Source organism: Peromyscus californicus, unplaced genomic scaffold (genome assembly GCF_007827085.1).
Source record: "Peromyscus californicus insignis strain IS unplaced genomic scaffold, ASM782708v3 Scaffold_12__1_contigs__length_115047231, whole genome shotgun sequence".
In the NCBI taxonomy this organism is placed as follows: Eukaryota; Metazoa; Chordata; class Mammalia; order Rodentia; family Cricetidae; genus Peromyscus; species Peromyscus californicus.
Genome location: NW_026294413.1, coordinates 108,471,159 through 108,498,331, shown reverse-complemented (window position 1 = coordinate 108,498,331; position 27,173 = coordinate 108,471,159). Strand labels below are relative to the sequence as shown.

General features: G+C 42.0%; 1 protein-coding gene across 10 annotated transcripts in view; it reads left to right on the top strand.

Moving 5' to 3' along the window:
* Atxn7 (ataxin 7) overlaps nt 1-27,173 on the top strand; it is a 157,446-nt gene that overhangs the window by 104,605 nt on the left and 25,668 nt on the right. For 9 of the 10 annotated variants that reach the window (XR_008217204.1, XM_052734096.1, XM_052734091.1 and 6 more), the window contains one exon: nt 2,680-2,784. Coding sequence is in view for 9 of the 10 variants with exons in the window: in XM_052734096.1 (XP_052590056.1) it covers nt 2,680-2,784 (105 nt within the window). In the remaining variant the exon portion in view is untranslated. Of the gene's footprint in view, nt 1-2,679; nt 2,785-15,053; nt 15,181-27,173 lie in introns of those variants that run through there. The other variant, XM_052734097.1, reaches the window with a different exon arrangement.

Below are 27,173 nucleotides of genomic sequence, written 5' to 3'. Positions count from 1 at the left end.
GATCTATACATTTTCTCTCTTTAGTTCTTTCCTTTAACTTCCTTCCTTCCTTCCTTCCTTCCTTCCTTCCTTCCTTCCTTCCTTCCTTCCTTCTTCCTTTACCTAGCCCTGGGTATTGTTCTCAGAGCATCATGCATTTTAGGCAGGCACTCTACCACTGTACTACACTCTGCCCTAGTTTTTCAAATTGCCTTGGTTTTAAAGGGTAGAGAGTTAGCCACCAGAAGTATCTGAATGTATATGTAAACACATTTGATTTTGGTTTTTGAGACAGCACTTTGCTATGTAGCACTATTATGTTCCAAGCTGGCTTCAGACTCATCCACTGCTTCAGCTTCCCAAGTGCAGGGTTCCATCATTTACTGCTGTGCTTACCTGACGCGTGTGTATCACAGAATGTTGCCTATCACTGAGCACAGGGAGAAACGACAGACCAGCTCATCACAGGCTAAAAGGAAGTTGCAATCATTCTTAAATGCTGTTTAACTTTTGTTTATTAAATAAGGTTAACTGGCTTGTTTTCATTAATTAAACTATTAATTTGATATTTAAAGAAATTTTATACTTTGTAACACAGAACAAGAAATTCATGCCACTCTAGTAACTGGAGTTTTTCTCATTAGTATCCCTATTATAGGATACTTATCACAGGGATGTAATGCAACTTCTTTGTCAAACAATAGCCTTAGAAAAGTAGTATATTATAACTGGGCATGGTGGCACACACATTTAATCCCAGCATTCAAGAGATAGAGACAGGCGGATCTCTGTGAATTTGAGGCCAGCCTGAACTACAAAGTGAGTTCCAGAATAACCAGGGCTGTTACACAGAGAAACCCTGTCTTGAAAAAGAAAAATAGCATATTATATGTACATCATTCCATGGACTATAACTTTACCCTACTCGAATATGTACTGTGTTTACCCTAAAGTAGGCATGCTTTTAAAGAAAATAGTACCTTGTTCAGTTGTTACTTTTCATTTATTTAAGCTTAGTCATGGAAATAACAGTGTGCTGCAAGTTCCTTACATTTTCTACTCAGTTTGTATAATCAAAGGTGTTTGGCTCTGACATTCCAGGTTGTTGATGTTAGAATCTAGAATGCCTAGGAATCATTCTCTGGTCTTAAGAGACCAAGTTCAAACCAATGTATGTATTAGTATTGATTCCCTGCTATTGGCTATTGACGAAGTATTCACCACTGCCTGACTCAGTCTCCTCTTTCTGGAGTAGTGACATAGTGGAACCTGTATAAGTAGCTGTCCAGATAAAGTGAGAAATCAGGACAAACTACTCAATGATGGTGCCTGCATCCCAGAATCATGATGTCCTCAGTTGGTTTCAGATTTATGGCTATTGCATGCAATTCAGTATAATAGACACTGTCAAGAAAGTGCCAGCAATAGCCACTTGGGAAGACTAGATCACCAGTTTGATATCTTAGACATCATTTTCTGACATCTCTTACTGCTGTTTCTTTTCAAGTCAATACCATTCATTATGCACGAAAGTGAAATTAAATCTATAGGAATGAAAAGAGAAGCTGTTTAGCTTCCCACTTACTTTTTTACTAGTTACTTATTTTGTGGGGCCTTGCTCAGGCTAGGCAAGCATTCTACCACTGAGCTACACCCCCAGACTTCGTTCTTTCCTGCCTTCTTTAGTTTGATCTGCTAAGATATTTGCCAAGTTAAAATGTGCTATCTATCCACTCATTGAAATACTTGCTTATAATTGATAATTTTGAAGTATTTTAAAAGTTTAGCTGGGCGGAGGTGGAGCATGCCTTTAATCCCATCACTCAGGAGGCAGAACCAGGTGAATCTCTTTGAGTTCGAGGCTAGCCTGGTCTACAGAGCTAAATGCAGGACAGGCACCAAAACTACACAGAGAAACCCTGTCTCAAAAAACAAAACAAAACAACAAAAAAGTTTAGATTCTGGATCTAAACTTTGAGCCGATTCCTAGACTGTTATTAACAATATCTAACAGTTAAAGCTTTTTATATTTAGCCATATTTACAGGAAATGAAATTATTTTGCATTTTCATGTATATGCACATAGTTTGGTTTTCACTGTTGTTTAAAAACAAAATAAAACGCGTCTGCCCTATTCTGAAAAATCAAAGTACAATTAATGTGTTTGTACCCAAGTCAGTCTAGTGGAATCAGGATGTAAGAGGTTATTGGTCCCTAAAAACAAGTAGAAAAATTTTTCTTCATATGGCATGGTGGAGAAATGGATAGTTTCTCTCTCTGGTGTCTCTGCACCTTTCTTATTTGCTCCATAGGATTTGGGATCAGCTGACTGGAATAGAAAATATTTGCATATTTAAGCAAATAAAAACATTGCTATAGTTTTGTGAATTACTAATCACATTTCATTTTCTTGCGAATTGTTCCTCAATCATGGTAGAGTTCACCTTTAATCATTTTATTGTGTTAATGTATTCATTGTGTACATTTTAATAGCTCTATTTACACCTTGTAATAACTTAATGAATCATATTTCAACCCTTTGTAAAGGCCTTAGCCTGGTTTGATTTCTTTCTCAGTTGTGATAGGCTCCTAAATGATCCATGTACTCTTTACTGTAATAAGGCATTGCCTTTGGAAAGTAGTGTCCGAGTGCTTCCAGGCCTAACAGATAAGTGAGTGATGGCTGTTTCTTTGTTGCAGATATGCCAATATTTGGTCTCTGTCCGGCACATGATGATTTCTACTTGGTGGTGTGTAACGACTGCAACCAAGTTGTCAAACCGCAGGCATTTCAGTCTCATTATGGTAAGTGCTGAATCATGAAAATCATCAGGAGGGAAAGGTAAAGCCACATGCTAGACTGAAGGCCAGTGATTGTATGGGGAGGATATCCGCACCTTTCCTTACAGGAAGTAGGCATTCCAATTCATAGAAAGAGCTGAAAGCTATCGTGTTGGGTGTTTTCTGAATTTTATATTTTTATTTTCTGATCTACATTTTCTGGCTTTTCCTGAAATCTGAGGAGAAAGTATCTTGAAACTTTACATCAATTGTTAAAGGTTTCTTTCTTGAGTCCTTGGTTGTGAATTTAGTAGGTGTTTTTGTTCATTGGGTTGGTGGTTAGTTTGCTTTTTGGTGTTTTAAGACAAGGATCTTTGTATCCCTGGCTGTCCTGGAACTTGCTTTGTAGACCTGGCTGGCCTTGAACTCATAGAGATCTGCCTGCCTCTGCCTCCCAAGTGCTGGGATTAGAGGTGCGCACTACCACACAGAAGACTGACATTGGAAAAGAAAGCCAGTCAGTTGCCCAATATTTGGACGTAGGCCTTTGAAGTCTGGACTACATTGGACTTCAGTTTAAACCTGTAAGAACAACAGGTTCCTTCTTTGCCTTGAGCAAATGACCCAGCCTTAGTTTGCTTTTTACAGTCCAGAAAGTAGTGGCACCCTCAGGCTCCTGCTGGGACTGCAGAGTGCCGCCAGCAGTGCTTAGTACACCACAGGTCCAAGGGCAGGGGTGGGGTCAGCAGAGTGGACAGAGGTCCAGCTCCAGAAACAGGAAGGTCTGTGTCTAGAGCTAAAACAGCCTGGGGCCTTAAGAATAAGGCAGAACACATTGCCAGCCAGTATAGTGAAGAACTGAGAGTCTTCTTAGGGAAAATAGCCTTTGCATGAGAATGTGAAAAGGAAACTCCTTTGCTGTCTGTCTATAGGTCTAATATTTTCCATTTTTAAGCATGCTGTATAAACCTGTTTTGGAAAGTGCAGATGGTAGTTTGTAATGACCTTTAAGCCCCTGAAACTGGCAGTGTTTGGATGAGACTAGACAAGGCACCCACAGGCAGCTGCACGGCTTATGTACTGAACAACCATATTTGGTGGGTCCAGGCTGGTTTCAGAGTGACATGAGGAAGTTCTGTGCCAAGAACATCCAGGCTCTCTGGAATGTGCTAGACAGTTCTCATTGGCCAGAACTGCTGTACCCATTTGTGGATGAGCCCTGTACAAAAGTAGGCTGGGAGTAACTCGCAGGCCTTTTCTGTGTGTTAGGAGGGACCTGTTGCAGATCCTCAGAACCAGAATATGACTTAGTGATGCTTCTGGGAACTGATGGGTAGACCGGATTAGAAGGAAGCACTAGGGAAACTGTAAACATGCTGTTTCCTGCAGGACTTTTTTAGGCTTAAAAGGGATTCTTGGTCATCTTCTAGGACTACTTTACCTAGCATGTTTCCTATCTAGGGATGCAGGCTTAGTGTGGGGAACTGTCAGAGCACCAAGGAAGCAACATATAAGTATTTTTAAAGCCATTATTTTAATGCCAATATTATACACAGATTTAATCTTCCCGTGTCTACCTTACTCTCTGTCAATCCCTAGTGCAGAGTGACAACGAAGATCCTGAGCGGGAGGCTGAGGTCCCTCTAGTGGCTAGGGAAATATTACAGGTTAGGAGAAGAGAGGTCCTGGCAGAGGACCTGTCCTGGAGGCCTTTCTCTGAGTCAGCAGTGGCAGAGTGTTGGTGGAGTTAGGAAAGCAGATGAAGCAGCACAGGGCAGGCATCGAGCATTGTGAAGTAGAGGAGGGATGCCATCGTGTTCGCCTAGATGGGAGGTGTTCCCAGGGTCCCTAGGGCCAAGGAGAACCACTCTCAGTGCTGCCCTGTCACCACTTTTGTGTGCGGGAATTGTGGAAGGTAAACTATTTTTGCAAACCAGTCTTACCTCCTCCCTTCTCCCTTTCCTTTTTGATGAAATTCCAGGAGGACTATTCTTGCATTCTTTTTCAATAGTTAGTAACTACAAAAATTTTTCAAAATCAGAATCTTGCCAAGTAGCCACTGTCCTTTTTTATTACAGTACTGATGCTCTTAACTAATGGTGGAACTACATACTAATAAGCCACTGTAAGTTGAAAATACTGGGCGTTAGAGATGCGTTTTAATCCTTCGAACAAACCTAGGTAAGCGATTTTGTCACCAAGAGCAACTTTTCCCTTGAGGTTGTGGCTGGCTGGAGCTATAGGCTATTGCTGTCACCCAGCATCAGGCCTGGAGAATGGCCAGAATTCAAACTACAGCTTCTACTGGATGTGTATTGTTTTCACATCATTGTGTGGTCAAGGAAGTCAGTGAAAGAATCTGACTTTGCCCTGGCTGTAGGAAAGCGGCTTTGGCGCGAGCATTCCTGTGACCTCCCAACTCTTCTCACTTGCAGTTGTGATGAATCTTACTTACTTACTTGACTGTGTTGAGTGCTTTGGATTCCTGGAGATTTCAGCATTGGGAGTCAGAGCTTGTCTTAGAAAATCTCATACCTGCCTATGGAGAGAGTGCATCTTTTGACAAAAACATGTTAGTAATTTTCTGTGAATTCATGTGTTGCTGGTATTGACCTGTGGCTTTTAGGAACAAGCAGGCAGTTACTGCAAAATCATACAGGTAGTGCAGTGAAAACAGCCGGTGCCAGGACAGGAAAGGACGCCATGGTGCCACTTATAAGTTACTTACATCAGTGATATGGGTGTTGAGGAGATTGGTGGGCAGCACATTGTTGCTTAGAGAAGTGGCCACATGTTTTTTGCCAGCAAGTTGCATTTGGAGGAAATACTTAACTAGTGACAGTGACAGCTGGTGTCACTGTAGTGTTCCAGGCTCTCGTGGTATAACCTGTTTTCTTTCTTGAAACTGTATAGTAATGTATGTTTTCTTGATGTTGCTGTGATGTTTTGAAATACTCCAGCATTCTTCATGTTTATCTTCAATTAGTTACTCAGTATTTTAAGTACAGGATGTTTCTTATGGTTAATATCAGATTTTAAAAATATAATTTCAGTAAGTGGATTCAAAGCACCTGTTCTGCATCTGAATCAAGAGAGCGTTCTGACTAGACCACTTTCCAAAACCCACTTCAGACTTACACATTGGGATCTCCAGGAGCAGACCCCAGGAACTGGCAGTGCAGAGCTCCCTTGGCTGCTTGAGATTTGCACGTTGGCTAACGCTCCCTGCTTTCACAGACACTGTCCACTCTTGGAATGTTACAGGTGCTCGGAGGGGCTGGCACAGGGACTGGTGCACACCTACTCTGACTTGTTGACACTAGCAGTGCTGCTGAGAAAGGAGGCCCTGTTTTTAAAAACCTATTTGAAGTCTTTGTGTCATGGCTGGTAGCATCACATTAATTGCTGCTGAAACTGTAAACATGAATGAGGACTAAGATGGTAACCTTCTCTAAAGCCAAAAGTGCCATTCTTTTGAAAAGGGAATCTCAGTGAGTTAGTGACGGATTTGTTGGCCTGTGCTACTGGATAACTGTGGTCTTAGCACATAACTTGTCTCTGGATCTGCACAGGTGGTGGTAGCGTATAGCTCGGGAGGACTTGCAGCCTGCCTGCGATTGCATGTGTCCTTCCTAGCGACTCCACAGAGTCTCTGCGTAGGCCCCACCGCCCTGTGCTCTGCTGTTCACCATTTTTGTTTAGGAAGAGGGCCTTTACCCGCCATCCCCCCCCCACACACTACGACTTTTTACACAGACATAGGAGTGATCTTATGTAAGAGAAATAGATGAGAGATACTGATTCATCCTGGACAGGTACCATATTTAGAATCTCTATAATTAATTGAAACCCTGATCAAATGTCAGCCTTTGGAGCATTTTGCATTAGATTGGTTAGGCTGATCCACTCATTAACCCTGTGGATCCACTTGATTTTCTAGGGCATGGTAGTGACTTGTGACTAAGCCAGTCATTCTCAATATTAATCAGACTCTAGCTGATGAAATTTGACTTATTTACTGACTTGATTTCACCTACTTCTTTTCTTTCAATCAGTTTTTATTTGTATAAACCACTAACAAAGAAAACTCTTAGGGAAACATAGAAAAGGCTAGTGTTGTTTATCATAAAGGATGACAGTGTAAGGTAAAGAATATTTAGTTCTTTGTTGATGCTCTGCCAGTGTTGGCTCTGAACCTGAGACCTGCCCCTTTTGTTGCAAAGGACCTGAATGGCTAGGAGTAATGCGGTTATGCACGTACGATATGGTTTAGCCACAGAATTAGAAGAGGTTTGGAAGTATGTTTGCTTTACTTATGATTTAATATTAATAATGTTAGGAGTGAAGTATAGTTCATGTTTTGGGAAACACCAGCTTAAGCTATTGGATTTTATTTCCTTTGATTTGGGAGTTCACCCCTGGGAAGTAGCAGACTTGGGAAGCAGGATTCTGGACTCTGCTGTTGCTATGCAGAAGGCTCCCATGCCAGTCCCTTTGTCACCCATCTGTTGCTCACACTGTAAGTGGCTGTGAGTCCATTGGTCAGGCCTTAGTGTGAAACTCAAGCCTGTGTCCAACCTCTGCTCACAAATGACAGCCACAAACTGGCCGTTTCCTGGCTGCATGAGAGCAGCATTGATATGAGCACTGCTGTCACCTTACAGCTCCTTCCTCTTGACGATGAATCTTGCACTTCATGAATTGGGTGCTCTGTATTTTGTGGGTGCCAGCATAAATTGCATTCAACAAAATGTCGTTTTCATCAGAGTATGGGTAACTTACTCAGGAGAAATCACTCTTGGTGATTGTGCTAATTAATTGAGTTCAAAGAATGTTAATATAGAGTTAAATGATGCTTACTCTGATCTGTTGTACTAGACCTGGTATCATTGTTGATAAAATGGACAGGAGTTTGTGACCAGCATTTGCTGTCATGTGACTGGGTTACTTTGCATCACAAACAGAGGGTTTGCTATTGAATCTAGAACAGACCTTCAGATCTGATTGACTTAGACACAAGAAGTGATGACTGACTTAGGGTGTTTTTATTTTATTTGAATATTTTGGTGACTTTTTGAATGAGGAAAAAATGTTTTAAGTGTAGGAAATTTTGCCAATGAATTATAGTATTATAGTATGGTATTTTTTTTACTTTGAAATTTTGTTGATAACTAACATTTTTTAATATTGGTATTAATTAAAACATCTAATTTCTACAGATTGTTGATTATTTTTAATAGTACTTGATGATTTCCAAAGCATTTTTGCACATATTATTCCATTTTCTGTTTTATTCCTGGTTTATAGATGAAAGTCCTAAATTGAGTTTCATTTGCACAGATAAAATGCACCAAGCTACCTTTTTTTTTTTTTTTTTTTTGCATATAATATAGATGGATAGAGTTAAAAGAAAAACCCAAGAAGATAAAATGAATTCTACATATACTGGACTATGTGATTAGTGACAGATGTTTAGTCTCAGGTAAATTTTCTAAGTTTGCTTAGAGTAGCTGGATCAGCATTGTAAACCTGTTATATCAGAGAGACCCTTTATTACTTGAAAGATGTTGGATTCAGCGGTCACTGCGCTATTGCCTGCCTTTGTACTTAACCCAGAGTCATGGCGGTGAGCCAAAGCCAAGGTCCCTCTTTTATAGAAAAGGCTCTGTAGCTCTTGAGAGAACTTATTACTTTCTTTCTTTCTGCAGTGAATAGATAAACTGTTACAACTGCAGAGTCGTAGAAACATGTGCCAGGTCTTTCCCCCCAGTCGGAGGGCCAAGGTACTAAGCAGAAAGGTACATCTTAGCAGGAGTGGCCTCACATGAACGCTTCCGTGCTCTACTTAATGTCTGTGGAAGTCAGTCAGAGAGGACAGTTCCTCCTGCACTCTTTGCAGCCTAATTACATGTTGTAAAATAAATTCACATTTTTCTTTACCACAAGCCAAATAGTGCTAATTAAAACTTACAAGTTCAGTAGCATCAGAGAAAAGAATGTTCTTGTTCTAGATAACATCATTTTATCTTTTTTTCTTCGTTATGTGATCAGAGAACTCCACACTGACGTTTCTGCTATTTGAAGAAGCATTTTCATTTCTAGTTAGAAAATAGATTGATTTTTTTCCTCCTATCCATACCTGCTTTTATTAATATCTGTGTTTTTAGGATTTGTTTTAGAAGACATTAAATCATCCATGACATTTGTTTTAACAAATATTTGTTTTGTTCCAGTTAAATGCCAGGGGTTTCTATGTGCTGTTAGCAGAAGAGTAACTGATATCCTGCAATCTGTATTTGTTTAGGGATGGAGAGATAAAGAGGACAACAAGGCACAGCGAGAGAGTTTGCAGGAGTGTTTCATAGGAATCGTGTGAGGAGGAGTGGCTCGGCTCCTTTACTAGTGAGAGACAGCTTCTGTACGGAGTTGAAGCCAGTCATCGGAGATCTGGAGGAAGAGGGTTTGATGCAGTGGAAACAGCAACTGTAAAAGGTTCAGGGTGGGGGCTTGGGGATTTAGCTCCTCAGCTCCAAAAAAAAAGGTTCAGGATGGAAGTAGGCTTGGCAGGATGGCTCATGAGGAAACAGAATAGTGTACCAAGAGGAAAGGGGTCTGGATTGAAGTTAGAAAAGGGAGACCAGGTCAGTTGATGCGGTGGTTCCTGTAAGGTATGGGAGCAATCCAATGGAACGGTGCTCATGCATTGTCACTGGAGGACTGTCGAAAAGTGTCAGGCTCTAGTTTGGGTTGCTTGGTGGACATAGGGGCCACTGAGGGAACCAGAGAAACCAGTTAGTATGTTGTTTTGCATGGCTAGGGTTAAAAGATGGATGAGAAAAACCATTTAGATTAGGATTGTGGTAACTGGAGCAGAGAGGTGTCCTTGTGGACGGAGTAGGAGCAATGTGGGAAGGAAGTGAGGGCAGTGTCGTGGGTATTTGTTTAAGTAGCTGGATGAGTTTTTATACTAGAAATTTTTAAACAGCCTTCTTTAAAGGTGTTTTGCTGGGCGTATTAAATATATATACTCAACCGTGAGTGATGGTGTACACCTACAATCCCAGCACCCAGGAGGCAGATGCAGGAGGATTGTTTCACGTTGGAGGTCTGGGAAAGATAAGATACACGATGAGTTCAAGGGCTGCCTGAGAGAGAGTGAAACCCTGCCTCATAAAAGAAATATGCACACATACATGCACGTGTGTGTGTGTGTGTGTGTGTGTGTGTGTGTGAGAGAGAGAGAGAGAGAGAGAGAGAGAGAGAGAGAGAGAGAGAGAGAGAGACAGACAGAGAGACAGAGAGACAGAGAGAGAGTGCGCGCGCGCTAAGTGCTGCTCGATGACTTTATGAAAAGACAGAGCTGTGAGGACTGCACCAGCCACGGAGAGTATCGACCCCGCTAGGAGGAGGCCGTGGACCTACTGCCTGAGTTTCTGCTTACTTTTCTAAAGCCTCACACTGTTTCTTACACACACACACACACACACACACACACACACACACGCACACACGCACGCACACACACACACACACTCTCTCTCACATGTTTAACTGTATTTTGAGATTGAAGAAAATTTCTCAACCCATATACTTTCTTCCTGCTAGTGTAGTAGAGTACCTCTTAAGTCTAGGTAATATTTAGTCATATAAGGCAAAGAAATACTTCAAAATGAGTGACTTTGAAATACTCAAACCAAAATAATTTTTCTGGCATCTGTGGGAAATTTCTGTTCATTCTGTATGGCTTTTACCTTAGGGAAGAAGAAAGTCCTCTCAGTTCAGGATTCTCCCCTGCAGAATGTGTAATCCCTTAAGGATGGAGCGCTCGGCCGGATTAATGCAAGACCAAGGAAAATGTATTACCACTCTTCTGGGCTCACACCCTCTTTGCATTTGGTGTAATTGATTGTCTTTTAATAGTGTTCATGTTTGTCTATGAGTTGATAAACAAAGCTTAGGGATCAGATGATGGTTCACACACATCGTTGGGAATCAGGCCATGAGAGTAATGTATAATGTCCGCCTTATATACATGAAGTATTGATTTAGCCCAGAAAGATCAGAAGACATAAGCTAGAGCAAAGCTACTCTGTAGGATCAGCCCCCGAGGTGAATTGTCTCATATAAACTTCATTTCCCAGCTCTTCTAATGAGCGCGGCATGATGGCATGGCTGCATTTCCTGGTGAAGCTAACCTGGTTCTAAGATAGCAGTCTTTCAGGCCCTCGGCTGAATGAATTACTTGGTATTTCCAAGTTTGAAAATACTTTCTTCCCCTTTCAAGTGCTCCTTGGCAGCAGCTAAGGAATGTTAAAGCTGCTTTAAGTGCCAATTAAGGCCAATTATAACCGGCCTGGCCTGCTGAGACGGAGGAGTTAGTGGAGGCTTGTGTTCTTGTAAGATGAAGAGCTGCCTACACCAGTGACCGGAACACAGTATTTCATAACTGCCAGCAGCTTGTTTGGTGCCCTGCAGAACATAGGGTGGCACTTCTGGCTTTTAGGGGTGCTTTTTAGGAAATGTCAAGGTTTGTGAAGGATAGACTAATTTCTGTAGTACAAACTTGTATGTTACTCTAATTCTGTCTCTTCAAATGCTGTCCATCCTGTGTTTTCCCCTCGGTTGTAATCAATAATAGATAAGACTCACTGGATGCCTACTGTGTACTTGGTCCTGCACTGGTTTACTCCCCACCTGGAGGCGGCGGCCGGCAGTGTGATGCCGGTGAAGCTGGGATCCTCTCTCCCTAGGCCATACAGTTGGAAGTGCTCCTACTGGTCTCTGTGCCTTCTTCCCAAGCCAGCACTGCCCTCTGGCTGTTAGCTGTTCCGAATCACACTTCCACACCAGCAGGGCCACTTCATGACTCTTGGCCTCAGTAAAATGGTTATGTGTATACCATTAAAACTATGGCAGGTACAAGATTTTTGGTCTGTAAGGTAAGGGTGTTATTTATTCTTAATTAAAATGATATTTTTGTCTTTTTAATAAGTTGCCTTAATTATTTTCATAGGAAAAAAATAAGCCACAACCAAAAAAAAAAAAAAAAAAAAAAAAACAAAGAAAAAACTTTGTATATACTCTTGGGAAATTATTTAAACAAAATAATAATGTTTTTCAAGAAAAATAAAGCCAGGACCAGCTTAAACAAGATTTTTTTCAGAGCACTGAGTAATGTTTAATCTGAAATTTGATCTTTATTCTTAGTTTTTGTATTTATGTATACGTTCTCAATGTACATTTTTCTTGGCCTTCACTATCACTCATACTTTCTCTAACATAGTTAAAAAGAACAAGTTCAAATTATTCCTCTTACCCACGAACATGCGTACATCACAGCTGCCCTATAGGCTGAAGTAGGAGGTCACAGGTTTCAGGGCCAGCCTTATCATTAGCAGGACTGTCTCAGAATAAAGTAGACAGTGAGCAGGTACAGAGACCTCCCCAGGCTGTGCACAGTACCCCGAGTTAGTCCCAGAACAGTTACAGATTTACTGTTTTCAGGATTTTTTCTTACTAGCACTGTCCCTATTTACAGAAGGGAATATTAAAAAAGCACACAAGAAATAAACACAGGTGGACAGTGACTGTTCTTAAATTGTTCATTGTTTCTAGCCATTAGGGAAATGCAGATTAAAACTATTTTGAGATACCACCTCACCCCAGTCAAGAATGACTGTCATCAATAAATTTCAACAAAAATGTTGAAAAAGATTTGGAGAGAAAGAAATCCTTATATACTGTTGGTGAGTGTGCAAATCAATATAGCCATTGTACCAGTCAGATTTCTCCAAATTAAAAACAACAACAAAACAAACCAAAAGCCCCTACCATACGACCCCACTATTTTCCTCCTGAGTGTCCACGCAGAGAACTTGATGTAGAGATAGTGCATCTCCATGTTTACTGCTGCTTTATTCACCACAGCAAGGAAATGGAGGAGCCAGCTTAGTCGTCCATCCACAGATGAGTGGATAATGAAAATGTGGTATGTTTATAAATTGGAATGCTGTTCAACTCTGAAGAAAAATGAAATCACAAAATTTGCTAGAAAATGGATAGACTTTAAACTTAGAATATTAAATGAGGTCTTAGAATCTTAGAAAGAAAAAGGTCCATATGTTCTCCCTTACAGTCTAATAAATAAAAGTGTTTATATGTAAACAAGTGTGTCTGTGGATATTGTATAACAAGTAGAAAAAGAGCCAGAAAGACCAAATGTTAGGAATGTGGAGTGAATCTTGCTTAAAATGAAGGTGGATATAAAGATAGTTGTCCTTCTAATTCTAACTCTCATAGCGTTTTCATTTTTGGTGGCAGTGCACAGGATATATTCACAAGTGAATATATGGAGCACAGTGTAAAGCCCCATAGTTCTATCACAAGTGGCCACTGTAACTGCATGGAATTTCACTGACTTGTGCAGTCTCTGGGTCTGATTAATTAGGGTATGTGATTTTTTTATAATAAAATTTAAAATAAATTGAAATATAGCAAGATAGTCAGACACTTGCACAAATGAGCACTGGAGGCTGATCCCATGGGTGCAGTGAAACTGTGGCTTAGCTTAAGAAAGGCCTCTTGTCCCAGAGACCCTTCAGCTGTCCCCTGAGGTAGGCAGGTGAGTCACTGTGGACCAAACTAAGAACTGTTGCATTTAGATCATAAATGATAGAATTTGCTTCTCTTCTAGTTTAAGAAATCTAACAGATTAGCCTGAAATCTTCACTGTTAACTATTATTACTAAATAGGGTCTCACTCAGTAGTCCACTTTTGCCTGAAACTCGCTATGTAGCCCAGGCTCCCTAGAGTCCCAGAGATACTTCTTCAGTCATCCAAGAACTGGGACTGCAGGGTGTGAACCAAGATGCCCCCACTTGAAATCTTTGCTTATGCTAATTAATTTCAAAGGATTTCAGGAGTAGTGTCCTTCCTTATCTTGTACTTAAAAGCCTGCTCTTCTCCTCTAGTGTCTTCAGGGCTACTGTAGTGTTGAGTTTGTGATTGATTATACCTGTGAGACATGGAGGGTAGATTGCCAGCAACGCACTACTGAATGGGGATTGTAATTGCAAACTCTTTGGAATCTGAATGTTGCTGTAAATGTAAAGCAGTGTGGCAGTTCTCTTTTCGAGTTAATTGAGAACTTATTTCTGGTATTCCCTCATGGTAACGTCTCTCTGTCTCTGTCTCTGTCTCTCTCTCTCTCTCTCTCTCTCTCTCTCTCTCTCTCACACACACACACACACACACACACACACACTCTCACTCACTCACTTGTGCAGGGATCCTGTCATCTCCCCTCCCTCCCTTTGTTCATTCTGACCCACCAAGTGTCTGAGCCATTATTCCCTAAAACTCATGTCAGCTGGCAGTTTTTCTCAGATCTGTTGAACTTGAGGTTTGTCTGTGACAGAAAGGGGTAGTTTGTGGAGATGGTCACAGTGCTGAGGTAGGGGACAGCCATGCCAGCGTCACCTGCCGACAAGGAGCCACGGAGAGCAGTTGTATGAAGAGCAGAAGTTCTCTCTGCTTTGGCTTTCCAGGGCATGGATGCTTAACCACACAATAAGCATGTATGATATTGGGCAGATTGTGAAAATATGTATCAAAAACGAGTCCAGATTGTTGTTACTTGATTCAGGAAGGAAAAGCTGGCTTTAAAAAAAGTTTGCTTAATATTCTTGACCGTTAGTGAGTGTAGCTAATGTAGGGAAATAAAACATGGAGAAAGGCTACTAATGTTTATAGAACTATCCTAATGACTCAGGTTTTAAATCAGTCCTCCGCTTTTATTTTAGTAAACCCTACAGTAGCATTGCTTACCTACAGGTATTTAGAAAACAATTGGGGTAATTCACATTGTAGCAGGCAAATTTCTAAGTTCCGTGTTCAGTTCTGACAAACTGCCTGTCCTTTAATACGGAAGAGTGGTTCTCAACCTGTGGGTCACATAACCGATATCCCACACATCAGATATTTACATTATAATTCATAACAATAGCAAAATTACAGTTATGAAGCAACGAAAATAATTTTATGGTTGTGGGTACCACAACATGAGGGGCTATATTAAAGGGTCACAGCATTAGAAAAGTTGAGAACCACTGATAATAGAGAAATTCATTTATACTAGCCCGGCATGCTTTGTATGACCATATTAGATGAAATTAGACTCCACCCCCTGTTTTTCTGTTGATCTGCCAGGACCTTTGTAATTCAAGTGCTTTTTACAGTAGTAGCAAATGTTACATAAGCTCAAACGTGGAGCATATTTGGAGTTGGTGGGCAGACTCAAATCATGATGCAGGCTTGCAGTAACAAGTGTGCAGTGAAGCACAGCCAGCTCTGAATGGAAGGTAGCAAGAAGCCTCTTGGGAGGAGCCCTTCCTCTGCACAGAAGCAGAGAGCTCCGCTGGGTGAGTTTTTCCTGGCAGTTTTCAGAAGCTGGGTTTGGCCTGGGGCCTGGTTCTGAATAAGCCTGTGGAAGGTAGGTTAGGACTTTGCTAACTAGCCTAGAGCCCAGCTGAGCCTGGAAGAGTTTATGAAGGCCTCTTTTCCTTCTGGCGTTTGTCCTGTCCTGCTAACAGGCCTGGAGGGGAGGGCTCTGCTGCTCAAGTGCTGGAGGGAGGGAGTTCTGCAGTGCTGGGGGGGGGGGGGGGTCAGTGCTAATCTCAGCCAGAGGGATTAGCTGCTGCAAGCTGTCCACAGGAGCCATTCTGAAATGTCATTTGAGTGATCTGGCCAAAGTTCAGATGCAGGCAGGAGTGGAGTTTGCTATTAACTCTTAGAAAATGCTGAGGTTTGCATCAAACAGCTCTGGGATTTCAGAACAGGGAGAAAGCGTGGAATACTTCCTAAAAATGGAAGAGCCTTATAACACCCTCTGACTGTTTTGCTTTGTTTTTTTTAATCTTGCGGTGAGTGAGGTTTCATGACAGACAGCTCATAGTGTTTCCTGTAGAATGTGTTTGAAAGTTGTTTTTGTCCGATACTTTAAATCCACAGTCAAATTTTAAATAGAACACAGTGTGAAGAACAACAACTTCAAAATACAAACAGCAACCTTGGGAAGTCACTCAGCAGCTGAAATTGTGTGTATTTCATTATGGTTTTCTACTCAAATTCTTGATTTTTTTTTTTTTTTTGGTTGTATTGTTGCAGCACCAGCAGAACTAAACAAATTGTCTCATTCCTTCTGTCTTTGGGCCAGGAGTAAGATGACAACCAAGTTCTTTAGTTTTTACTGGGTTCAAATTTCATGCCTTCCTTGATAATGTACTTGACTGGATGGTTTCAGTTCAGGTTAAAACAAACAGGATTTTAAATGGAAATAGACCTTTAATCAGAATGCTGGTGAAATGATTTCTGAAAATTGCCGACTTTAGTGTTGGCTTTGTTTTTGTGGTCACTGGTGCTTTTCACTTGCAGGTAGAGCAGACACTTTTTCTCTGTAGAGAAAAGAACTTGACAAACTGTCAGCGGAGGCACCCTGCCTGCCTCACCCTGACTGACAGGTGCGTGGAGGCGGGGCCTGCTAGGCAGCGTCCTGACTGAGGCTTGCTGTGCCGTGTTTTGGTTCATTAAGTTTCCTGTCCTCTGTCCAGAATAAGACGAAATAATAAGGGTGCAGAATTATGGTTCTGAGACAGACTGAGCACAGCACTCAGCAGGTGCTGCCCTGAGTCTGTTGCTTCTGGGAGTTGAGCCTCCTCCTTGACCTGGTAGATGAGACTGCTGGGGGTTCTACATAAAAGTTCCACCTTTAAAAAGCAAACCAAGTCTGTAATTGACTGTGTTGTTTTGAATGTTTTCTTGTCACTTGTAAATCTAAAGCTAATGCTGTAGTCCACACTGGCCTTGGACCTTGTGCTGCTTCTCTGGCCTCAGCTTCCCAAGTACAGGATGACAGGTGTGAATCACTACCTCTGGCTCATTATTTTCTTTAGTTTTATTTTTGTATTTCAATCATACCTATATAATAAGCTGACAGCTAAGATTTTAATAGCAAACTGGTGAATTTATAGGGTGATTTCCCCCTCAACAGATAGTTGTACCTAGAGATGGATGGATTGCGGAGAGTCACCTCTTTTATTTTGCTTTTCCCTTTTCTTGCCGTATATTGATCCTGAGAACGGGAGCATTGCAAGGGAGTAATGTGATAGGGTATCCGAGACGATGGGAGGTCACCTACTTCCAGCACAGTGACTGGTGGCTGCACTCTGTCAGCATCCTTTGGATAATACCTAGTTTCTTGAGGACATCATAGAAAGGGAAGTCCCTATGACTGTTGGCAAAATAGAAGTGTCAGCCAGCTTGGTACTCATGGATCGACAGTGGATGCAATCAGAAATAGTGACACCTAGATCACAGTGGTGACATGAACATTTTAACAGTTGGGTTTTGTTTAGAGCTCTAGCAGCTTTTTCCGACAAGGCACTTTCTCTGTAGTGTGTCTGAGATGATAGTAGCCCTCAAGTACAAGTCTGAGTTTGTGACAGTATTGCAGAACTATACATAGGATGCCTTGGGGAGCCCAGCTGGCCTTCCAGTGTTCTTTCAGTTTTCCTTCCAAAATGGTGTCTCATGACAGCCCTGAGGAAGAAGAGGTGCTACTCCTAGTCACAGTGATGAGGGCTGATAACATTCAGTACTCTGTCATTTCTGGTGATGTATTGGGTACTTTTTAAAGGTGATTTTACAAATGCTTTCAGAACACTACAAGTTAATCAGGCAAAGGAGAACTACCCCTAGATGTTCCATAAGGTTTTCATATTTCTCACATACTTGAGAGCACAGTTAAAGGACAGTCCTCTGGGAAGCATTCCTGGCAGGAGGATTATTTGAGGTTGCCATATTCCTGCTCCTTTCTTAGCAACATTATTTACAGTCCATTCACGCTTGTCCCTTCCCCCACCAGTGGAGTCATTCTCCCTTGTAATCTGCCCTTTGTGATCTGTTCTCTTTCATGCCGCAGTGTGAATGGTGTGCTGCAGTGTGAGCCCTGCCCAGAGATGTGGAAATGCCAAGAGGCCCAGACTCTTTACTGAGGCCTTTATTTCCGTCGTAAAGCACTGACTTGAGGAGCTTGATAATTTGATTATAGACCTTTGGTGAAAAGTTGTTTCAAGTGGCCCAAGTGCTTTAAATGACTCTCTTTTCTGCACTTTGCACTTAACGTTTTAATTTAAAAAGCACCTCTACGTTAGAGGACAGGAAAATGCTTTGGCAGAGGTAGCAGTTGGAGACTAATTTGTTAGGGCAGCCAGTATTGAAATCATCCCTTTCAGTTAAATCTCTCTAGTGGAAATGATGCCAAGTGCTTTGTGGTGAAGAGTTTTCTTTCCTAGTGTTTTCCAGTGCCATTTGTAACCCACCTAAACACATGCTGTGAAGTGCCTCCCAGCCCCAGCCCTGGCTAGGTGTCCTTTGATGCACCGAATGCCAGAGATCAGCTCTGGATTCCCCAACTTAGAATTTGAATGTTCCAGGGACAGTCCCACCAGTGGCTTCCCTTTCAGCAATTAGACTGTGTCAGACTTTCTCTAGAGCATCTTGTCATGTGCCAGGAGAACCTAAAGAAACGGAATCAAAGAGAAAGCAGCTCAAGAACCGAAATGAACCTGTGATAACAGTGGCTGGAGTAGATAGAGCTGTGCTTGCTGGTCAAGTGCATGGGAAGAGTGCTTCTAAAAAGATGACAGGGACAGGAAAAGCTGCTACCTGTAGAGTGCTGACACTATTAAATAGAAATGTCCCTGAGTGGTCAGTCCATGCTGAGATTTATTCTTAAAATAAATATGAACTTCTACATTAAACCTAAGCCGTTGTTTGATAGGTATTGCTTAGAACAGTGCTGAAGCAGTCATTCTCTAGTCAGTTACTACATTTACTTAACACAGTAAATAATAAACCAAGTGTAGAGAGTTAGGAAAGCTGTGAAGCATGACTCAGATGTGAATGACAACTTTAGGGGAAACACTGGTGTAGTGCAGAGTCCATGTGTAGTAAGGACTGCTGGGAATGTAAGTCTCAATTTACCCCTCTTTGCAGGTCTTTATCTTGGGTGTTCCTTAGGAGGTCATGATCGCAAGGAAGAACAGATGATACAATTGATGTTTTTGTTCTTGGCCTTTGGCAGGTTGAAAGTAGAGTCTGACAATTGGGGTTGAGGAAGAGCAAGCACCATTAGTAACGTGGCATTTTCAACCTGGACATAAGTGATTAGAATAAGTCAGTGAAGGCATCTTATGAATGAAAGAGAGATTCCAAACCGAGCTTTCAATAAAATATATTGCTGCATGTTATGCCTGGCAGGAATCTCTGTGTGTTTTACATGTACTTTACATGTTATGACCACGTATAAGGCTAATTATTAAGTCTTTGCTTTAATGGAGAGTGATGTTGGAATGTTCTTGGAATGAGGCTTCCAGAGACTATATGAAAGTTTATATTGCTTGATGCCAAATGCATAATACTGTTTAGCCTTTTCTGGTAGTGTCTTGAAATGTGAGTTTCATTTAAAGGAAAGTTATAGGTTTGTTAATAAGCTGAGCGTGTACCATGATCACCTTCTGGTGTTCTACCTCCATTTTTTCCTGAGTTTCACTTGAGTCTTGTCAGGAAAATAAGCCAACTTTTAAAATTATAAAATGAAATTAGCTTGAATAAACATTTTGTTGTGAATTTATTTATTTTTGGATGAGTTCTAAGTTTCCCCTAAACTGCTGTCTGAAGAGACGTTAGCATGGTGGATCCTGCCCCCAAGTTGAGCAGAGGAGCTCCGTAAAACCCACATTTGCTACAACCAAATGCAGAGTTCCCGTTTTGATCTCTCCTAGATTAGGCATGGCTGGTTTGTTACTGTCTGTGGATCCTGAGTAACAGGAGCCTGTAGCCCTCCTGTCCGCCGTGAGGTCGTGGGGGAACTGACTGTTAGTCTCGGGTACACTGTGTAGTCTGGAGTATACTGTGGTCTGCAATACACTGTGGCAGTGCTATAGTATTCAAGAGATGCTATTTTTAAAACTTTTTTCCACTACTGACCCTTTTCAGCCTGAGACATTTTACTACTGGGTGAGAAAAATGGTCAGGACTGAGACAGGCCCCGTTAATCCCACAGTGTGCTTGTGCTTGGCACAAATTGCTGCTGCTGGTGGTGAGATATGTTCACCAGTCAGTTGCTTAGATTATAAAAGAATAATCAAACATTTAATAAGAGATACAAGAAAAGAATCCCAAGTTAAGGGGGCTTTTCTAAGCACTTACCTTTTTTGCATGATATTCATTGAGAAAAGGACAAATTAATAGAATGGTCATGAATGGTGGTATACCTTGCTGCATTTTGGATGTATAAATTGAGACTAGAACTCTAAATAGACTCTTTAAGATCTCTTTCTCCCTCTCCTCTCTCTCCCTCTCCTCTCTCCCTCTCTCTCTGTGGGGGAGGAGGTTAGTGTACGTATATGGTATGTATCTGTGTATGTGTTTGAGTGAGTGTGGCGCATCCATGTGCCATAGCAGAAGTGTGGAGGTCTGGTGTCCATCCTCGGTCCTTGCTTGTTTGCCACTGTGTAAAAGCCAGGCTACCTGCCTGTTGTAAGCTGAGCTTCTTCTGTCATCCGGCCATCCTGCTGCTGGATTGCAGATGCATTGGGCTGCACCCAGTTCTATGTAGATTCTGGATGTCTGAAGTGGGGTCCTCATGTGGTGGTCACTGAGCCCAGATTCATTTTGTAAAAAATGTTATGTATTTAATAATCATGTCTACTCTGTTCAGTATTAAAAAAATTTCTCAAAATTTAAGGACTTGTAAACCACCTTAAAAAATGCTTGGTATATATATTTGTTTTCAAAGCAGTATTTATAATATTAAAAGGTGTAATTATTTGCTTTACTCCTTTTGATTTATACCTGGGTGTTAAAACTTATAATTAGGGGGAAAAACAACTGAGCATGAATTCAGAATTCTAAACTCAGTACTGGTTGCTTTCCATTTGGAAACTAGAGGAAGCACTCCCTCCCTCTCACCCTCCCTGCTCTGACCCTCATGCCCCCAGGTCATGTCACACCTGTGTTGACAGAGCTGTCCTAATCTCTCTCTCTCTCACCTCCCTCGCTCTCTGTCTCCTCTCCCTTACTCCCACTCCCCTTTTATCCCTCACTCTGTCTACCCCCGCCCATCCCCCCACGTCTGTCTACAGTGTGTCCCTCTTCCCCTGTCTCTCCCGTGGCTGTGTTTGTCCTCCTACGGTGGGCACGGCTTTCTCTTGGTAGAGCTGTTCATAGTACCCCCAGGAACACAGTGTGCCTTCTCTGGCCTGGAGATGGATGCTTTGAAAACTTACCTTGGACTCCTCAGCAGAACACATGCTGGTTGTGCTCAGCCCCCGCCACTGCTCTGTCTACCTAACCGACTCTACCCCAACCATGAGCATTTCTTACTTGATCTCTGAACAACTTTTTTAAAAACAAAACTATATGCTCAGCTTAAAATCTGATGAAAATAAGGAGACATTGTGGAAGATTGGAGGAGTCTAATGCAGACCTAATTAAGTTTAGTTTCTTTTGAGGAGAAAGCCAGATGCTGTTCTTCACAGAGTAAGGTGCCAGTTCCTCATGTGAAGAAACAGCTGAATTCGTATTGGAGCATAACATAACAAGTATTTGAGCTGGTATTTTCTGCCTTTATCTAAGTCATGCACAATGACACAGTGTGTGTCTGTCTGTCTTTTCTTTTTTCTTCCTTTTTTTTTTGAGACAGTATTTCTCTCTGTGCAGATCTGGCTGTCCTGGAACTTGCTCTGTAGCCCAGGCTGGCCCACAGACACAGAACTCTGCCGCCTCTGCCTGCTGAGTGCTGGGACTAAAGACGTGCACTGCTACCACTGCCTGGCTCAGTTTTTCCAGTAAATTAAAATTTCGTGTTTTTTTTTTAATAAGAAAGAATTAGGATTGTTGAGAAATACATATCTGCAGACTTTTTGCATTGTAAATCTAGTTCTGGATAGAATGATTGTTGACAGAGTAAGGTCCTGAGTTCAGATTCCAAGAACCTGCATAACTCTGGACACTGTAGATAGGTCTGTAATCCTAAGAGGGAACTCTGGAGCCTAGCAGGCTCGTCACTCTGGCATAGGTGGTCACAGCAGCAAAGACGACTTCTCAGTGCTGCCCTTGGCTCTCCTCTAATGTCTGCACATGGACCTGCCACATTTGTACTTGCAGGAGCACACACACACACACACACACACACACACACCCACACACACACACACGTGATACAGACACAAATTACACATGCTGCACACCCTCCAAAGTAAATATTAGAAATCTTGGGTCTTGATTTTCTAATGCAGTGGTTCTCAACCTGTAGGTCTAGACCGCTCTGGGGGTCGAGCAACCCTTTCACAGGGGTCATCTAAGACGATTGGCAAACAGATATTTACATTACAGTTCATAAAAATAGCAAAGTTATAGTTGTGAAGTAGCAACGAAATAATTTTATCCTTGGGGGTCACAACATAAGGAACTGTATGAAGGGGTCACAGCATTAAGGAGGTTGAGAACCACTGCTGTAATGCTTATTTAGAGTTAATAGGCAAGAAAAGATACTAAAGAAAACAAGGAGAGTAGGAAGCAGAAAGAACAAGCTAAAAGTTATGCTCTAACCCAACATACATTATAAACATTACTGCATTGTACAAATCATGCAATAAAAGGTACATGAGGTTATAGCACAGCACACAGACCCTTCTTGGATGAGAAAAGATAGATAATGAAAATGGCATGGCAGCCTAGTTTGACGCCGAAAAGACCTGGCATTTCCCTGTGGCGTAGGTGTAGAAAAGGGTCACCATTTGTAAATTGCTGAGAAGTGGTAGAGGAGGTGATAAAGATGGACAGAAAGATGTAATACCAGATATTGATGGTACAGTGCATGATATCCATGGTGAGCTGAAGTGCATGTTGGGTATTGGAGATGTGTGCATTTTATATATTTCGGTGTGGCTAGTTCAGCCATGTGTAGCTTTCTACACCCACCCCCTATTTCTTCTCTTAAAATATTTTTAATTTTTTAGAGTTTCATGGGTGCATATAATTATTCTGATCATATTCACCCTAATTCCTCCTGGTAACGCTTCCCAGATCCACTTCTCCACTTCTTCCCAACTTTGTGTTCAACTCCCTTTTTATAATGGCTCGCTGGTTCCAGTTTGTGCTGTACTTACCCTGGCATGGGGCCATCCAGTAGCACTTTCATGGAAGACTTTACCAGGGACCACACTCTTAAGAAGACCTGGCTCTTCCTCCTCCAAAAGCCATCAGCTATCAGTAGTGACTCAGCTCCTGTGCCTTCCCCTCCCCCTCCCCCTCATGCTAGAATGCTGGCTGGCTTGGTCTTGTGCATATCTTGTGCAGGCAACCACAGCTGATTGATGAATGCAGCAGTGGTCTTGTCACATCCATGTGACACTGTTTTGGTCTGTTCCTCCCAACCTCTGTGTCTGATAGTCTCTCCACCTTCCTCAGCCTGGATGGTCCACGAGCCTTGAAAAGAAGTATGATATAGATGTTCTGTTGTGGCCAGCATTCTGTAGACACTTAGTCTCTACAGTTTTCTCAGCTGAGTCTGTGTCAACCTCTGTTCATGGCTAGAAGTTTCTCTGATGAGGCCTGAGAGCCACACTACTTTATGAGCATAGATATAGAGACCCACAGAGGTTTCCCAGTGAGAATTTACTCAAGGTCCCAGAATCTGAGCTTGCTTTACCCTGCAGGGCTGCATAAGGGGATGATTTGACCATGGACATGGTCACCAGGTGTTTGCAAGGGTCTGCACTCAGCTGTGTGGTGTGCTTTGATCTAGCAAGGGGAAGGTCTCCCCCCACCTCCCACCCTTTGGCATTGTTATAAAAATCCCTTTTGAAGAGGCGGAAGGGGCCATTGGGTTTTGATCCAGGTCCTCCCGAAGCTGCCCTGTGTTTCTGTCTTTATCCTCTTTGCTATCTTTCTAAAAGTTTCTTATCCCTCTCGCCTCCTCAGAGGAACACTTTTAAAATGTGGGAGCTGGCCTCCCACACATAGAGATGCTGATTTAGAGAGCACTTTGGTACAATGTCCACTTATCAAAATAAAAGTAGTAGATCCTTCTTCCCTAACCCTCTGAGCTCCCCAACCGTAGGTTCTTACCCCAGACTTAACAGAACCAGGTGTGCATTTCCTCCTGTGGCGCTGGCCTTAAACCCAGTAGGAGGGTGATTGGTTACCTGCTATACCTTACTGTGCTGTAGCTGTAGCTGACAGGATTCATAGCTGGGTAAGACTATTGATGACAAGTTTATCCCAGAAGCCTGCATAGCAACATCCAGAACTATGACTCCTCTTCAGTACCAAAACGATTTTTCCATGTCCTATAGTCAAAGTATGTGGTGTCTTCTGCAATGGGTTTTACCCTTGAGTTCTAGTGGGCAACCAAGAGCAATGGCAATAGTGTATTGTTTAGGGGAGGTTGGGTTCTAGACACCTGACCAAAAACTTATCACCTCATATATATTACATGTACAGCAAATGCAAAAAGTTTTTAAGGCCAAATTATTCCATAGTGTATTAATAGCTTTGGAAGAAATTTACATTCTCAAAACAAACAATATGCTCAAAATGATTTTATTTAAGTGGATGGGTCATTTTTTTTTTTTTTTTTTCGAGACAGGGTTTCTCTGTGTAGCTTTGCGCCTTTCCTGGGACTCACTTGGTAGCCCAGGCTGGCCTCGAACTCACAGAGATCCGCCTGGCTCTGCCTCCCAAGTGCTGGGATTAAAGGCGTGCGCCACCACCGCCCGGCGGATGGGTCATTTTATCTAATCATTTGATTTTAAGAGAAAGTACATTGCACATGCTAGCTAGCAATCTTATTTTAAAAAGTAGAAAGATGAAATTGTCAGTCAAGAATACATTAAATATACCTAATATGAGCATTTTAGTTTAGAAACAGTGCACATTAAGAATTCAAGCACTGTGTTCCTGAGTGGATATCACTATAGCACCATAATGAAATTGTAAAGAAGAAGAAATAAAAATATAAAGGTAAGTTGACTTAACTCAGTTGGGGTCCTGAATTGTATACATTTGCTATGAAACACCTGTTTGAAAATCTGATATTAAGCATATGAAAAAATTTCACAATTCTAGGGGGTTTTCTCTTCTGTACCATAGACCTGGTGTTATTCCTTCAGTGTGTTCATTAAACAAGTGGATAAGCATCTTGTCTTTTTGTGGTCTACAGTTAGAGCGTCAGCTGTCAAGTTGATAGACCTGGTACATTACTTTACTCTTGCTATGATAAAACACTATGAGCAGAGGCAACCTAAGAAAAGAGCTTGTTTTGCGCTGGGTGTGGTGCCACACACCTTTAATCCCAGCACTCAAGAGGCAGAGGCAGGTGGAGCTATTTGAGTTCGAGGCTGGCCTGGTCTGCAGAGTGAGTTCCAGAACACCCAGGGCTACACAGAGAAACCCTGTCTTGAAACACAAAAGCAAACAGAGAGCTTATTTTTCACTTCTGGTTGGTCCCATATGGCTAAGAGTCCATGAGAGTGGGGTGGAGGCATGGCATCTGGGGCAGTAGCTAAGAGCTCACATCTTGGAGTGCGAGCTCTAAGCAAAGAGGCAAAAATGCAAGCAGGGGTAAGGTCTTAAGCTCCCGAGACACCCCACCACCACCATTTACATACTTCCTTCAAGCTAGGACACACCCCCTAAAACCTCTCAAACAGCACCACCAACTGGGACCAAGTATTCAAATACTCCAGATGAGATGATGTTTCTCTTTCAAACTACCACACTTGGGAAGAGGGAACTTCATTTGACGAATTGGCCTCCATTTGATTAGCCTGTGGGCATGCCTGGGGGCATTTTCTTGATTGATGGTTGATGTAGGGGGCCCAGCCCACTGAGCAGTGCCAACCCTGGGCAGATAAACCTGGGCTTTAGGAAAGTTGGCTGAGCAAGTCAAAAGAAGCGAGACAGTAATAAGCAGTGTTCTTCCTCCATGGTCTCTGTTTTAGTTTCTGCCTCCAGGTTCCTGTCTTGAATTCTTGAGTAGCTTCCCTTGATAGTCTGTGACCTGTAAACAAAGTGAACTCTTTCTTCACCACATTGTTTTCCGTCAGTGTTCTATCCCAGTAACAGAAAGCAAATGTAGACTGCCACAGGCAGCTGTTTTAATGTCACATATGACAAGCTCCTTCATATTACTGCTTCGAGGACATACTGCTTTGGAAAGTAGCTGTCAGCTGAGAGTCACGCTACTTCACCCTGGAACCCATTTGGAAATGATGAGGGTGGGAAAAGTTAAGTTGTTGACAGCAGATAGGCACTGCTGTGATTAAAAGAATGCTAAGTGTCCTGAAACAGTTACGTACAGTCATCGTAAGATACCAGCAATACCCTCAGGAGCAGTTTGTTAAAGGGGGAGGAGGAGAAAGTGGCAAGATTGAAATTAACTTACCCAAAAATGTTGATTTTAAAAACACACAACAGAACAGGCTTGAGAGATGACTTGGTGGTTGAGAGCACTTTTGTTGCTCTTGCAGGGGACCCAGGTTTTGTAACTCCAGTTCCAGGGGATCTGATGCCCTCTTCTGACTTCCACTGGTACTGGGCATGCATGTGACACACATACACACATGTGGGCAGAACACTCATACATAAATCTAAATCCACAACAACAAAACCTGTATTTTATGTGGCTTTGGTGAGAAGGATAAAAAGTTGCTTTTCATAGAAGTTTGGAAAACACTAAAGATTTGCAGTAGCAGTGAGCCCTATTTCATAAACCCTGTATAAGTGCCATATGGCATATATCCTTAGCCTGTGCAGATTTTAACTCATTTAGCCATGGTTAATGGTTTTTGAAGCTTTAGCCTAGTCTAGCACAGGCTGTCAGACTAGGCTGCACATATTATCACACAGGGAAGCTTGTGGAAGTCTGAGTGCCCTGGACATGCTTCAGACCAGATACATCACAATCTGAGAGAGAGCAGGTGTCTTTTTAGCTGGTGTTTAATTTTTTTTTAATAAACTTTTTAAAGTAGCATACAAAGAAGTTGATTTATTGTGATATTTTCATACTTACATCATTATACTTTGAGGGGTTTGTGTCCCATCCCCCTGTCCCCCCCATCCCCCCCCCCCCCCCCCCCCCGTCTCTCCCCATACATCTTCATGGCACTAGGTTGTTTCTCCTCCTTCCCTGAAGTACTCTTCCCCTTCTGTTTTCATGATACATTCCATTACCTCTCTTGTTTCTCCTTCCTCATTCCTGTAGATTTTTCCCCCTCTCATGGTCCTTTTTACTTTGTGTGTGTGTGTGCATTTTGAGTCTACATTCTACCAATGAGAGGAAACACAA